This window comes from Lolium perenne, chromosome 2 (genome assembly GCF_019359855.2).
Source record: "Lolium perenne isolate Kyuss_39 chromosome 2, Kyuss_2.0, whole genome shotgun sequence".
In the NCBI taxonomy this organism is placed as follows: Eukaryota; Viridiplantae; Streptophyta; class Magnoliopsida; order Poales; family Poaceae; genus Lolium; species Lolium perenne.
In genome coordinates, this window is record NC_067245.2 from 127,280,995 (window position 1) to 127,295,105 (window position 14,111).

Sequence of the window (14,111 nt, forward strand, 5' to 3'; positions counted from 1 at the left end):
ATTGGCTACCATTTAGTTTTTGTTATTTATTCATATATAAAATTACAATGCATAGGAAGAGAGTGAGACTTAAAAGTTAATGGTATCAAATCTTGTGGTGTGCTCCATATGCTTTCAAGTAACTTTTAATTTGAGTAGACCTTTATATACTTGTTAAATAGCTTTACTTCTTATTACATATTAGTGAGTTTTTAAGTTTTAATAAAATAAAAAAGAGTATGGAAGAGTAAATGAGAAGGATGGGCAATGAAGAAGTTGGGGTCGACCTTGAGCATGTGTTGTTCATACCAATGGAACCATTGCAAAATCTATATCATTAAAACTTTTTCTATAGTAAAACAAAATACAAAGAGTGTTTTATTTTATTTTTATATCTTATCTTATTGAATATAATGGTTTGCCAATGATTCCTATAGTTCCCATCATGTTAGAAATTATCATATCATTTGTTTGGAGAACTAACAATTTTGTAGGCATTGCAGTACCATGGACATGAAAATATTTATTTGGTTGAGATGAATAACATGATATGACGAGGAAGAACTAGAGGACCATAGGTATCAAGATCATAAGCTTGGGGATGCCCACGTATCCCCTATTATTTCAAGTATCTCAAGTAAATCATTTCAAACTCATGTTCTAGTTTTATCTTCATGATCCAGTTGAATTTTTGCGGGGACCACGTCTTTATTTATATTTGTTTTTGGTTTTTATGAATTATTGCTGTATGATGTTAGTTTTTTGTACTCTCTGGTTTATAAATAAATTACCAATTTTTTACCCATTTGAATGTTAAAAGTTGCAAAAGAAAAGTGGGAGTTGATGTTTTCTGCGCTGCACTTTTTAGTGCACGACTTTTGTATTTTTTGTGACTCCTAAAATATTTATAAAATCACATTAGCTATAACCTTTATCCTCTATGTGCATGTAAATTGTAAAAAAAATTTGAGGTATCTAAGTCATCCCAAAAATTCATTTTTCATGAATACAAAAATTCTGGACAGATTTTGCCTGCCTTACGATGTTTGATTCATTCTTTTGAGTATAAAAATGATTTTTCACTTTGAACTTTTGACATATTATAATGAGTAGAACATTATGTGCTCTCTGGTTCATAAATATATAATTTTATTTATGAATAAAATAGCATAAAGCATGATTTCTTTGTACCTCTAATGTCACCCCATAGAAAATAATGGAAAGAAAGTTTTGTGTTGAAGTTTTTTCAGAGGAAATGGAAGAACACCACACCAAGATAAATCAAATAATGGTGAAGAACATAATCTTGGGGATGCCCAAGGCACCCCACTGGACTCATATTAAATCTCTCGATTTGCATACTTATGAACTTTGTTTTTTGAGCAACATAGAATTCTTGCAAAACATTGGAGCGTCCTTTATTGGTTTTGTGTCTAGTTTTTCTTTGAAATAAATATTACCATCATGAAAAATTCATTGCATTCATATTAGATTGCTACTTAAATAAAATTATCATATTCTTAAATGCCTCCATGAAAGTGAGTCGTTGTTATAAAAAAGATGAAGAGGGATGCATTAAAAAGCTAAAATTTATATTGTGCGTAGTACTATTAGCTTCAAATGCTTTATTTAGTGATAATTGTTTATGTGGCTTATTGAGTGTTGCTTCTACCTAAGTATACATAGATGTTTAATTTGAAGTATCATTGTTTGATAATGAATGAATAGCTCTATGGATACTATTGCATGCTTTTAGACTTCTTGCTAGCGAAAAGATTTGAATTCTTACACAAACATAGACTTGTTTTCAATCTCAACTCAAATCCAATGTCTGTGGTACCTGCCTTTATATCACTTGCTATTCCAATTGTAATGTGTGTGTTTTGCCTCCAATCTTTTCAAAATATCCTATTTGTGTAATTTAAAGATAATAAGAAAGTAAGGTTTGGTCGGAAATACCACTATGCATGTTGTTGGTTTGACTGATTATGAGTGTTGAGCTAGACCATAACCATGTTTACTGGGGAAGTCTCTCAATATTTCACTCTTGGGGTATTGCACTAGGCCAGCGTGGATCAACATTTATTTTGTTTTGTTGATGGCCATCTCTTGTGATATAAGTAGAGATTATTTATGCAAGTAAACATGAATTGTTAGAGAAGAGCAATGGACCGCTAACCGAAGGCATGCTTAATCATGGTGGAAGTTTCAGCAACTAGCATCCTCAATAGGAATAGTGAAAAAAGTGTTGTGTAAAAAGATTTGTGAAAAAAGAGTTGTGAACAAAAAGAGTGAGAAAAAACAAAAAGAGTATGAAAAAAGTGAGAGAGAGTTAGAGAGGATGCTCAACGTCTGTTGTTCATGTTGTCCTGGTATGGATGTCCTATAGTTGATATGCATATCTCCTTTGGTCCTTTGTACAGGTGGCATGAAGGTACCCCATTGCGATACTTGGTTAAATCATGTATGTCGAAAAGTCTTTGCACACATGTGACTGAGTGAAGACATTGATGCTTCTTGGTGTCAGGTAACGAAGGCCTTGTGTTGTTGCATGGGGCTATATTTGTAGTGTACTTCGGCTGCTATATGTGACTCTTGAGAGGTTTGTTACTATCGTAGGGTAACATATTTGTTGTCAAGCCGCTTCAAATGGTTCTCGATGATGTACCAAAAGCTTGTGCATTTAGATGACTTTGTATAGAAAAAGTAAAGATTCGTCATATATGTTAATAATATTGGTCCTTTCAAAAAATGTTAATGAGAAATTACTAGCATCAAAACATCGTGTAAGAAATGATCCAAGAGGCGTTCATTCAGTTTTGTTGAGACCCAGCAGATGCATTTGCTTCGACAACTTGGTAAAAGGTCATTGTCTGAAGAACTCGGGGAGAATATATCAGGACAGACTCTACAGCTAAACTGAAATGTACTCACGTTTCTTTTTGTATTGGATCCATGAGCTATGTTAGTTTTCAACATAGAGCAATTTAAATTTGAGTGCTAACATGATTGTCTGAATACATATTAGTGGATACGTGCGTGCACGTGCAAGCTTACTAGTATTAGAAAGCACCCAAATACCTTTGTTGGACCTCTGGACGCGGCTGGCTGGAGATGCTCTCACACTGGACGTTCACACTTCGGAGGTTTTGCCTAGCATTCATCAGCATAAAAGATCACGGACCTTTTGGTAATCTCTAGAAAAAGGCTGACCTTACCAACCTTTTCCTACATTCTCATTATATTCTCAGTTCACTTAAGCCAAAACCAAAGCAAAACTGATCCAGACTTCAGTGGTGCTGACGAAACACGGCTCACATCATAACATTGATAATCTACCATCTTACCTACTGATTCACTTCATGCATATATATATGCTAAGAACACAGCCAATTCGAAATTATTAAACCCAGCTGCCACACAGTTATTATGGCTTTCATTCACTCTCCATGGAGACTACAGGATGCATTATGCAGCCACTAGGATTACAAAGTATAAAACGATAGATCCACTACTGCCCCGCAAGATTCTGGAAAGATCTTGCGATCACACATAAAGTTCGACTGGGTGGTCTTAGACAGGACCAGATAACTACACTAACAACATAGTAAACATAGATTGCCCTTATTGAAAGATCTGGTGCTTTGCTTTGGGCAACAAAATTCTATACTCTGGCATTCTAGCCACGAAGAGGGGCAAACTTATTTCAATTGTGGATGGAACAGGAAATACACCCCTGCTGCTTCTGATGCCACAACGATCAGCTGTTTCTGTTTCAAAAAGATTGGGTCGTCAGGGATAGGAACTGAGAAATACATTTAACAGGATCTAAAGGTGGATGTGAAAGAAAAGAGAGTTTTAGCTTGACACTGTGTTGAGCCTTGTGCGAATTTCATAACTATAAATAAGGCAAATAAGCTCAGTAATGTAAATCCTGTGAGAGGAATTTTTTCTAAAATAATCCATCCAACCAAACCGATCAAGAATATCCCAATCTGATAAATCTGTCCAAAGAGGTTTACTAATATGATGGCCCGATCCAGTACAAAATTGAGCTTTTGAAACTTGTTTCAATACTCGTACAGAAACATTCCTACAAGTGGATATACAGTTCATTTATTCTCTGATTCCTGGTTACCAAGATTGCCAAATTTGAAGCACATCTCCGAAGTGAAATTTAATATGCAAGACAACAACAAAAAATACAGTCTTTATCTAACTACTCTTGTGAGTGCGGTATTATAGAAGAGCGCAGTCAGGAACCAGCTCCTACCATTTTAATTTTTACTCAAAGACACTAAAATAGAAAGCCTCTACTGGAATATTTGAATCAGTCAACATCTCAGAATACATCAGACCCTTCAGAGCACAAGCATCACAGTTTATTACTAGAACATCAACTCTATTAGATAATACTAGTCCCTAAAATGGAAGCATGACAATTTTAGAAGTAATCTTGAGAAAGAAAGAAAGAAAGATCAGAAATCACGCACCTCGAACTGCTAAATTATGCTTCCATGATTCCCATATGTGGTTGCTTATTTAACCGAAGGAAGCTCTGCACTTGCGAGACCAACATAAGCAATTTTTGGACTTCCGACGCCCAGAATTAATTCCCTGTTGGATATTACCTTGGCTCTGACCATAATCATATGTAAGCTCTGTCATTGGAGGAATATGCTTGATTGCGAAGAACGCGACATGTGGATATCCCTCATCGCCATGGTCATATAGAACTGGTTGCCAAAAAACGTTAGGTGAGCAGCTGTGGTTCATAAAGCGAGCTATGTTGCCAGCTCGTTTTGCACTAATAACTAATGGCAGCTGCTTAGATGATTCATTCAAGTCAGAAAGACTAGGTTCACCCAGTAATTCTGGTGCGTAGTTCCATCTTAAGCTCTGCTCAGAAGAAGGGGTCTCAAAAATGTAATCATCTTCTGCCTCAACAGTAGTCTTATCAACAATTACACCAGCATATTCACAGATAAATGTGCCAGCTCGAATTGGGTCCCAACTACGAAGGCCCCAACCTCGATCTCCAGTCTTAAACACTTCGAAGTGGATCTGGGTACCCTTTTGCACAACCCGGTTCCGGCAATTATGTAAACAAGTGCATGAATCATTGCACTCGTACAACATAGGCATCCGGCTAACAAGTATGCCTGAAGCACTGTAAGGAAGGTCACCAGCATTTCGATGTGTACATGAACAGTTGTTATCACCAGGTAGGCATACACTTGTGCATTTGCAACCTTGCATCTTTCTCATTGAGCTCGGAGAATTCATGTAGTTAAGTTTAGTTGTATATGTGAAGTGGCTAGGACCTTTCTCGTCATCAACCTCATTTACAAGGCAGACAGGCTTACTTTCCATACCGTGTGATATGTCGTGTAATATAACACGATCTCTAGAGGATGGATTTTCCCTCCATTTCTCAGTCTTCTTCCACACAGCAATGCCATCAGGTTGGCCAGGTTCCCTGAGCAACTTGTGTTTAAACACATTGAAACCAGACTTTCCTTTCTCCACCCAGGCTTCTCTGATCTTGTAAAGGCCATCATATATGTATATCTTACCAGTTGAACAAGTCAAGTCTTTTACACTGCGAACGACTCGAACGGGATTACCTCTATGCAAACTCCTCTCCAGTGCAAGATTGCCTCTCTCAAGCTTTTGATCATCCTTCCCAGACATGCCATGTCCTGCGTAAACCAGAACCTCTGGATCATCTTCAGTATTCTCATACATTCCAGATGATACTACACAAATGGCCACAGGGTCCTCTTCATTACCGAACTTAGCAGACATGTAATCTATCCCTGCCATGCTCTGACTATTCAGCCCTACCAGGCACATTTCGATTCTGAAGTAGAACATGTCACCAACCTCGACACCTGAAACCTCTCCAATCCTCTTGTTCTTATTGACGCGAAGTTCAGAGCTCATCATGATACTTCCGGCCTTCATGTTATGCTGTTGCTTTGCTACTTGCTTAACCTCATCCAGCTGCATGAGTCGCCGCCGCAGTGCATCAAACATCAGAAGTACATTATCTACAGATTCTCTAGGGTCATCTGAAGACAAAGAAGGCAGGTGCAGCAGGGTAGTATCAATTTTCCTAGGCCGTCCACGCTTTGATGTGTCACCAGTGTCAGCATCTATTGAAAGGCCTGAATGACTTGAAGCAGTTACTGAACTATCAGGCACACGCTTCGGCCGTCCTCTCTTCCTCTTACCATCCTCCAGTGAGGTGACTGCAGAAGGTGTCTGCATAAAGGGCTCACTCTTTTTTGTAGGAGTTGGAGTATCTGAACTATCCTGTACACGTTTGGGTCGTCCCCTTTTATTCGTACCAGATTCATGCACACTGGATGCAGGAGGTGTCTGGGAGACAGGTTTACCATCCTGTACACGCACTGAAGGAGTTGGTAAGACAGAAACATCCGGTACAGGCACTAAAGGAGTTGGTAAGACAGAAACAACCGGTACAGGCACTGAAGGAGTTGGTAAGACAGAAACATCTGGTACAGGCGCTGAAGGAGTTGGTAAGACAGAAACATCTGGCACACGCTTGGGTCGTCCCCTCTTCCTCTTACCAGATTCATGCGAAATTGTAGAAGGGGGTGTCTGGAGAACAATATCATTACTTTCCGGGGGAGCTGAAGGAACTGAAGGAACCAAATTAACTGGAGGATCTGCAGGAACCAAATTAACTGGAGGATCCGCACGAACCAAATGAAGTGGAGGAACGGACGGAACAGTAGTTTCTTGCACACGTTTCGGCCTCCCCCTCTTCTTCTTACCAGATTCCTGTGTAGAGACCGCTGGGGGAGTTTGCAACACAGGGGTGACCATTGTGTTGTTTGCAGTACCATTAGCATTTGCAACCCCATTCATGTGAACCATATATGGCTGCGCCAGGTGGGGATCTGCAGGAGCAGATGTAAACACTGGTGGAACACCAGCAGGCATTCCCAGGTAGGCACCTCCAGCATATGGTCCAAACGGGCTGACACAGACAACTGAAGGTAAGCTTTTAGGGGTGAAAGTGTGCATCCCAAGCGGTGCAGGGAACATGGGGGTCAGTGTGCGCAACGGTTTGGCATCAATGACTGTTGTGTCATTCAGCACAACTGAAGCCGTCTGCTGATTTCCAGCCATTTTATGATGTCAAATGATCTTTTCCCAGATGAAAAATTATGCCAGCAATTCCTTTGTATCTTCCTCCACAGCTCTAGACTTGTCCACAGGTCATACTTCAGGGAAAACTGAAAACAAAAGGACCAGTCAGCATCCTGAATATAAGGTATTGATAAAGAACTTAAACTGTTGGTTGTTCGATGAAGACCATGAATCATTAACAGCAGATCTAGAAAAACACTAAATTCTGATTGTTCATCACAGATTAACAGTTCACCAATTACTGTACTCTGAAAAAAAAAAGTTCACCAATTACTAAAAAGAAGACATGCAACACTAAAAGCATAATCGTAACAAACAAAGAAAATGCTTTTATAAATTTTTAAAGAAAGATAAATAAATCAATTGTGCTTAGTACATGTGCCATCAGTGAAACTTGTAACATTGTTAATTTTGTAATATTAAGATTGTCAGTGCAAATATAGCATGGCTCTTTGACATAAAATGCTTCCATGATATTGTTTTGTTTCCTGTTGTACAAGCTATGGCAGCAAAACATGAAAAGTTAAAAACAACACTTCTCAGGGCTTGGAGAGAGTAATGCATACTATTGAGATTTTTTCTAAGGTTTTTTCGACTACACGTGGCTCAGAGCTGAGGCAACTTCAGGTGAGCATAGCACGACAAATAAGCAAAAGAAAAAGAACCTATCGGTACAAAATTCAATACATGTTTGCTATTTAAATCTGTAGAACGAAACTAAGATTAGAATAGAACTTCGCATTTGTACCAACAAGTTGAAAAATAGAAAGTTTAACACAACAATTGATATTGAGATGAAGACAGAACATCATTTTGCAGTTAAAACAAGTTAAACAACCAGATTTCAAAAAGAATGGCTGGTAATAAATCTATACCTAATAATAAAGAAAATAAGGCTTCTTGTTCGTCTGTTTTTTTTTTACCCTTAATTCTTCGAGCAAATTACAAAGACTGCCACCGCCAAGTCATGGTACCGGTTCGCTCACCCTTTTCGTCCTCTCCTTCGCATCTCTTTGCTCTGCCCACCGACGAAGCTCACACCCACCCAGGTCGCAGGCTAGCTAGAGGCCTAGAGCCCGGCACGCGCGCGGACCTTGGCTCGTATCCAACGACGCGTGACCTAGAGCTCCCACGTTCGCGCCCGCCAACGTGTGTGGCCTCGCCCGGAAGAATCCCAACGTGGGTTGACTGTGCTGGCAAGCGCTCACCTGCGCGGCCACTCGCGGCTCCTGGTTGCGGTCCCTTGGGCAGCGCTCCCAGCAACGCTCGATCTGGGGAAATCCTCCGACCAGGAACCGCACGGGAGAAGGTCAATGAACCTGAATTATCTTATCTGTTCGGCCGTTTTGCACAAAGACCCTTGGGTTCACATGAACTAACAAGGAAGGCAAACAATGGCCTTTTTGTTTGCACGTAGATCTGATGCCACCTACAGACTGGTGGGCCGGTGGGGGCTAACTTTTAAGTGTACCGGTCGAACTCTTCAGTCGTGATGCCCAGGTGTTGGCCGGCCTGCTCTCACAATGTTGGCTTTATTTGGTCCGTCTCTCCGAAATCATTGCAAATGCTCGTGCTACTACGTCAATGGTGGCTGATGTTTGGTTTTCTTCTAAGCGCATCTCTAGCGGGGCGACACATACCGGACGCTCATGGTGGCAAAGGTGGAGGTTGAGCGGCAGCGGCGTACGGTGGAGGTTTTGCAGCGGCTAGGATTTTGTGTAGGAGGAGATGAGATGCCCGCACCCCTCTTTATATAAGCCGAAGGCAGGCGACGGCCACGACACCGTGGCATCGCCATTACTTCGTGCGCAAAGGTAGGCGACGGCCGCACACCACGCGAGCGGTCGCCATTTACGCGGCCGCAGACTACCGAAGCAGCGCCTCGGCGTCAGTACTGACGCGCCTGAGAAGACGCATCGAGCCAGGGTTGCTGCCAGGCGGGCCCAACAAAACGTCCGCCAGACGCAAGCGGACACTTTGCGCGTTCGCGGAGATGTATCCGAGGCACATATTTGGGCCAGGTCCGCCGCGGACGGTCTGGTCACTATGTGTTGCCCAGCTGGAGCAGGAACACGACGCATTTTTCGACCCCGTGGACACAAAAAGTTACTCAGCGTCCGTTTGCGTTGCCCTGGCCTAAATTGATGTTTTTTTTGTCTTTTAATTCTCTAGCTCTACCACGATTTTCATTTGCATGTTTCTACAAACTAAAATGTATCTACACATATGTAATCTAGACAAAACTAAGACAATTAATTTATAACATTATAGTAGTTAAGATGCATGCTAATGTGTATTTAGTGTATTCATTAATAAGAGGTCAAATGTCAATGTTTATGCATGTGTACATAGTTGGGAATTCGCCTTGGCGTTGCAGGTGTTAGAGAGGATGATAGAATGATCGAGATAGTTTTGCGAAACAACTCAACTATACCAATGATAGCTTACTTTTTATGTCTCTATAGCGTAGTTTTATTTATTCTCCATTATAAGGCACAAACATGTTTACTTAGAAATTCGATCAAATCACGAGAGATATTAGAGATGAACTGAAGGTTCCGCTGCAACGCGCGGGCATTTTCCTAGTTAATGCTTAAATGGTTAACCTTATGAGAATTATAGATGGTAGCAACTAATATAATTGACATTATGCCAATTATCAACCAGAAAATACTGGCACCATCATCTCCAGCACCCCACTGCAAAATCCCAAAAGGTTGTTGAAAAATCTTCTACTTGTAGTCCAATAAAGGATTTTAGAGTTATAGGCTCTACAAACATGGTGGACACATATCTAAATTGAACATAGGTGGACACATGTACCTAAGGAAGTCCTATCGTTCGGTTCACAAAACAGATCACAGGACTCTACTAGGATTGATCTTGCACACACATAGGAACTGAGCGATTCACAGACAGAAGGATCAAACTAATACTCCACAAAAAGAAAGCTCGGAATTTGACTGCTCAAAGAAAAGGAAGTTAGGGCTTACCAACAACAGATCCAGATAGAACGACATCATTAGAGCAGATAGGATGATGGGGACGAGATGTCAGGGACTTTGAGAAGAGTATAGAAAGGATTGTTTTAGGCTGTATGGGAGGGGGCTCCAAATTTACAATGAAAATACTATTTAAAATTGACACGCCACGTCATGCTAAACATGGTTTCTAAAAATCGTTTATATCATACCGGCCACAATATCGGTCATATCCAGCAATATTTTGACCATATCGCTTTTTTCAAGCAAAACCAATATAAGGCTGACATCCGATATTTTGAACCTTGGCAGTAAGGCTTGAGCACACAACAGGACCAGTGTTCAAAAAAGCACTAGGCGATAATTCCTAGTTTTGCCTCCACCTTGCACCTATCTCGCCTAAGCGCATGCCTAGGCATTTTGTTGTCATCTAGCGCCCAAGAGCGCTTAAGCGCATGCCTAGGCGCACCTTTTTTTAACCATGGTTATGGCACATCAGGCTCCGAAAGGCAGCATATGTCCCCACAAAATATGCGTGGCCATCTTCACCGACCCACCACCAGCCCCCGCATATCCCTTCAACGCCTAGCTGACCACCACCTGCAAACCCACACCGCCATCCTATCCAATATGCTGCTCGGGCACTGACATTGCAGTACCAATTTCATTTCTCAATTTCAAAATCTTCATTTAGATTTAACACTTATTATTTGTGTGAATTTTAAATTTATATTGAAAAACATTTACCTAAACTTAGGTGAAGATAAGTAGATAACCTCACAACAGTGCTGCCGTTTCTAGAATAGGACATAAAATGTGCATATATGGCATGCGGTGCATATAGCTCAGGACATCGAATACAGCATCATTCGATTTGAAGAGCAGACATTAGCCTCTTCGTGTAGCAACCGGTTATTCACGAATCAATAAGGATGGTAGTTCTCCTGCGTAACAGGACGAGAGACACAAGAGAAAGAAGATTCAGCTCAGCACGGTCCAGAACCCCATCATACTCACCCAGATGGAGATGGCGAAGGGTACGGCAGTGTGCGTCGCGTCTCCCGTCTCGGCTCTTGGTCTCGATCTGGTTCTTCCAAGTGCGGCGGTCGGCGGCAGGGATGTGGCGGTGTGACGAGCTCTGGGACAGCGGAGCAACGGTGGGAGGAAGCGGCAAGTGACGGGTGGGAACTGGAGGAGCGACGGCCGCCGAGCTAGGGCATCGGACCCGACGAGGGAGCGATGGAGAGGGGGATCGAAGTAGCCTCGTGGCTGGCTGGCAGGGTGGATCGGAGCAGTACTAGTGCTCTCTTTTTATTTTTATAGAGAGAAAGCAAGTATAGGGCTAGAGCTGCAAATCGAGCTAGGCCTGATGGATGTCGTGATGACGGACCCGATCAGTGATCAATCCTGGCCCAGCCAGGGCCCGACTGTAGGCCCGGTCAGGAGGACAATAAAGGCCCCGATATATATAGATATAACAATTTCATTGGAACAGTAAGTACGATAGTGCTACTCCCTCCAATACAAAATAATTGCTAGTATATCGGTAAAACTTATCACGGTAAAACTCTTCATCTTGTGGCACAAGATCTCCAACCCTCATAATATTTTGGCTTCTTCACCTGAAGACTCTCGACCAATGTCAAACCTATAGGTGGCGTCACCGCTAAGAGTAATAAAAACTTCGCCTTTGCTTGAAAATATCTTACAAAAGGAAGGGAGAGAACAGAACTCAAACTGAGAATCACGGTAATAAATGCGAAAAGGATAGCGACCCCCTATAGGTAGGGTGGCTTATATCGACCACTTCTCAAAACCTAGACACTAGTTGTAAGGAAAAAACTGAGATTTCTAAAGACTTTGGTCAAAATTTCCAGGATGCAAGAGAGCAATGGCTAGTGAAATGCTAAAACATTATTAGTAGGTTGTGCGCTAACATGTTAAGGCATTCGCAACCTTGGAAATTCAAAAACTACAATTGACAAAGCATTCATAGGTTTTAAGCCTTAAATGGATGCCCTGATCTTGAAGGTATAACTTAGAGGTACCAACAAAACTACAAGTAGCCAACCCTAACACTCAATATGTCTGGACAATGAAGGATGCTTATATATGATTTGAGTGGTCCTAGATGAACGTTTCTTGCAAGTGTCAGACTAACCCTCGGAAAAGAAAAGAGACTCGCACTACAACACGTTTGAGAATCGATGACGGATCAATGCTAGCGTTTGAGAGATCCATCAACGAATATCATTTCTCGTGGTGATTTTGCGTTTTCGTGTCACAGATCAAGGTGTGCCCCCCTCGGGCCTGAGAAAATATGACGGGGCGGCCTCTTGACGTCAACGATTCTCCAATATCTTTCTTCGCCATCCATGGGCGGACTGAGTTGCGCCCTCATGGGGGGATGAAGTGTGTCACAAGATCCGAGTTTTGCCTCTCGGCACATATGACCCACCAACTGCGTATTTTCACATACTTTTCTGTCTAGCGCCTCGTTCTCCGACTTGGATCCACACCTACCCGCACAAGAGTCCAAGATATATAACACTAGGGCTCATATGTTAGGCGGATAGAGCCATGTTTTGCACACATGTACATGACCTGCAGCACTTGGGCCTGCATCAGGTACCGACACTAGCTTTCCGCGTGGGACCGTCCAGTGAACCAGTATTATTAGTATGCCCATCCTTTTTCTAGGGTAAACATTTGGAAGTACATGAAATAAAACGGACCAAGGGGCTTGCTTGCAACAACCGAATCCACGAAAGTTACAAGAATAATTACATGCATATAATATGTGTGTTAAGTGAATTATTACAAGCAAACGTAGATCACAGTTAAGCATGCAAAGTTGCACCATCATCAGTTTAATGTGGAACATCGCACCATCAAAATAATAGTTTCGCCAATAACCATCCCAGCATCAAAACCAACAATTGAACATTGCACCACCAGTCCATCATACCCGTAATCCCTTTCTCCAGTTCTGCAGCAATTTTGATGGGATTCGTAGCATAGAAAACAAAAAATTTCCTACCACGAGAACGCAATCCAAGCCAAGATGCAATCTAGAAGATGGGATCAACGAGGGGATGAACGAGACTAACCCTTGAAGATTTCCAAAGCCTACAAGAGGAGGCTCTCGTTGCTGCGGTAGACGATCACTTGCCGCTTTCAAAAGCGCGTAGAAGATCTTGACGGTGCCACAATCGGGCAGCACCTCCGTACTCGGTCACACGTTCGGTGTTGATGACGACGTCCTTCTCCCCGTTCCAGCGGGCAGCGGAAGTAGTAGATCCTCCTCGGAATCCCGGCAGCACGACGGCGTGGTGGCGGTGTCGATGGAGATCTCTGGTGGAGCTTCGCTAAGCATATGCGGGAGAAGTAGTGGAGGAGGGGCGCTAGGGTTTGGGGAGAGGGGGTGCCTTGGGCGCCGGCCACAAAGGGGGGCAGCCAAGGTTGGAGGCTTGAGTAGCCGACCACCCTCCCTTTGTCCCTCATTATATAGGTGGAAGCCCCAAGAGTTGTAGTCCAAGTCTTCGAATAAGACCCCAACACCAAAACTTCCCAAAGGTGGAAAACCTACTCAAGGGGGAAGTCCTACTCAAGGTGGGACTCCCACCTTTCCTTGAGGTGGGGCTGGCCGGCCACCAAGGTGGAGCCCACCTAGGACTCCTTCCCCTTAGGGTTTGGCCGGCCATCCTAGTGGAGTCCCTCCGGGACTCCGCCTTCCATAGTGATTTCTTCCGGACTTTTCTAGAACCTTCTAGAACCTTCCATAAATGCACCGGATCATTTTCAAACTTGTAAAATGACTTCCTATATATGAATCTTATTCTCCGGACCATTCCGGAACTCCTCGTGATGTCTGATGTCTACGGGAGCTTCTATTCTTGTAGACAGTGTTGGGCCTCCAAGAGCAGAGGTTTGTAGAACAACAGCAAGTTTCCCTTAAGTGGATCACCC

At 42.4% G+C, this 14,111-nt stretch overlaps 1 protein-coding gene across 1 annotated transcript; it reads right to left on the minus strand.

Annotated features, from left to right (window-relative positions):
• Positions 1 to 3,352: 3,352 nt before the first annotated feature.
• LOC127333482 (histone-lysine N-methyltransferase, H3 lysine-9 specific SUVH3) lies at positions 3,353 to 11,422 on the minus strand. The gene is made up of 3 exons (XM_051359866.2): positions 11,160 to 11,422; positions 4,473 to 7,247; positions 3,353 to 3,749 (listed from the first exon to the last, which is right to left on the minus strand). The coding sequence occupies exon 2, from the start codon at positions 7,138 to 7,140 to the stop codon at positions 4,522 to 4,524; it is 2,619 nt and encodes an 872-aa protein (XP_051215826.1). The 5' UTR covers positions 7,141 to 7,247; positions 11,160 to 11,422; the 3' UTR covers positions 3,353 to 3,749; positions 4,473 to 4,521.
• Between the last annotated feature and the right edge of the window lie 2,689 nt (positions 11,423 to 14,111).

What these genes read in the sequence shown, in the direction of transcription:
- LOC127333482 (XM_051359866.2), bottom strand. Translation starts at nt 7,140, where the DNA reads ATGGCTGGAAATCAGCAGACGGCTTCAGTTGTGCTGAATGACACAACA.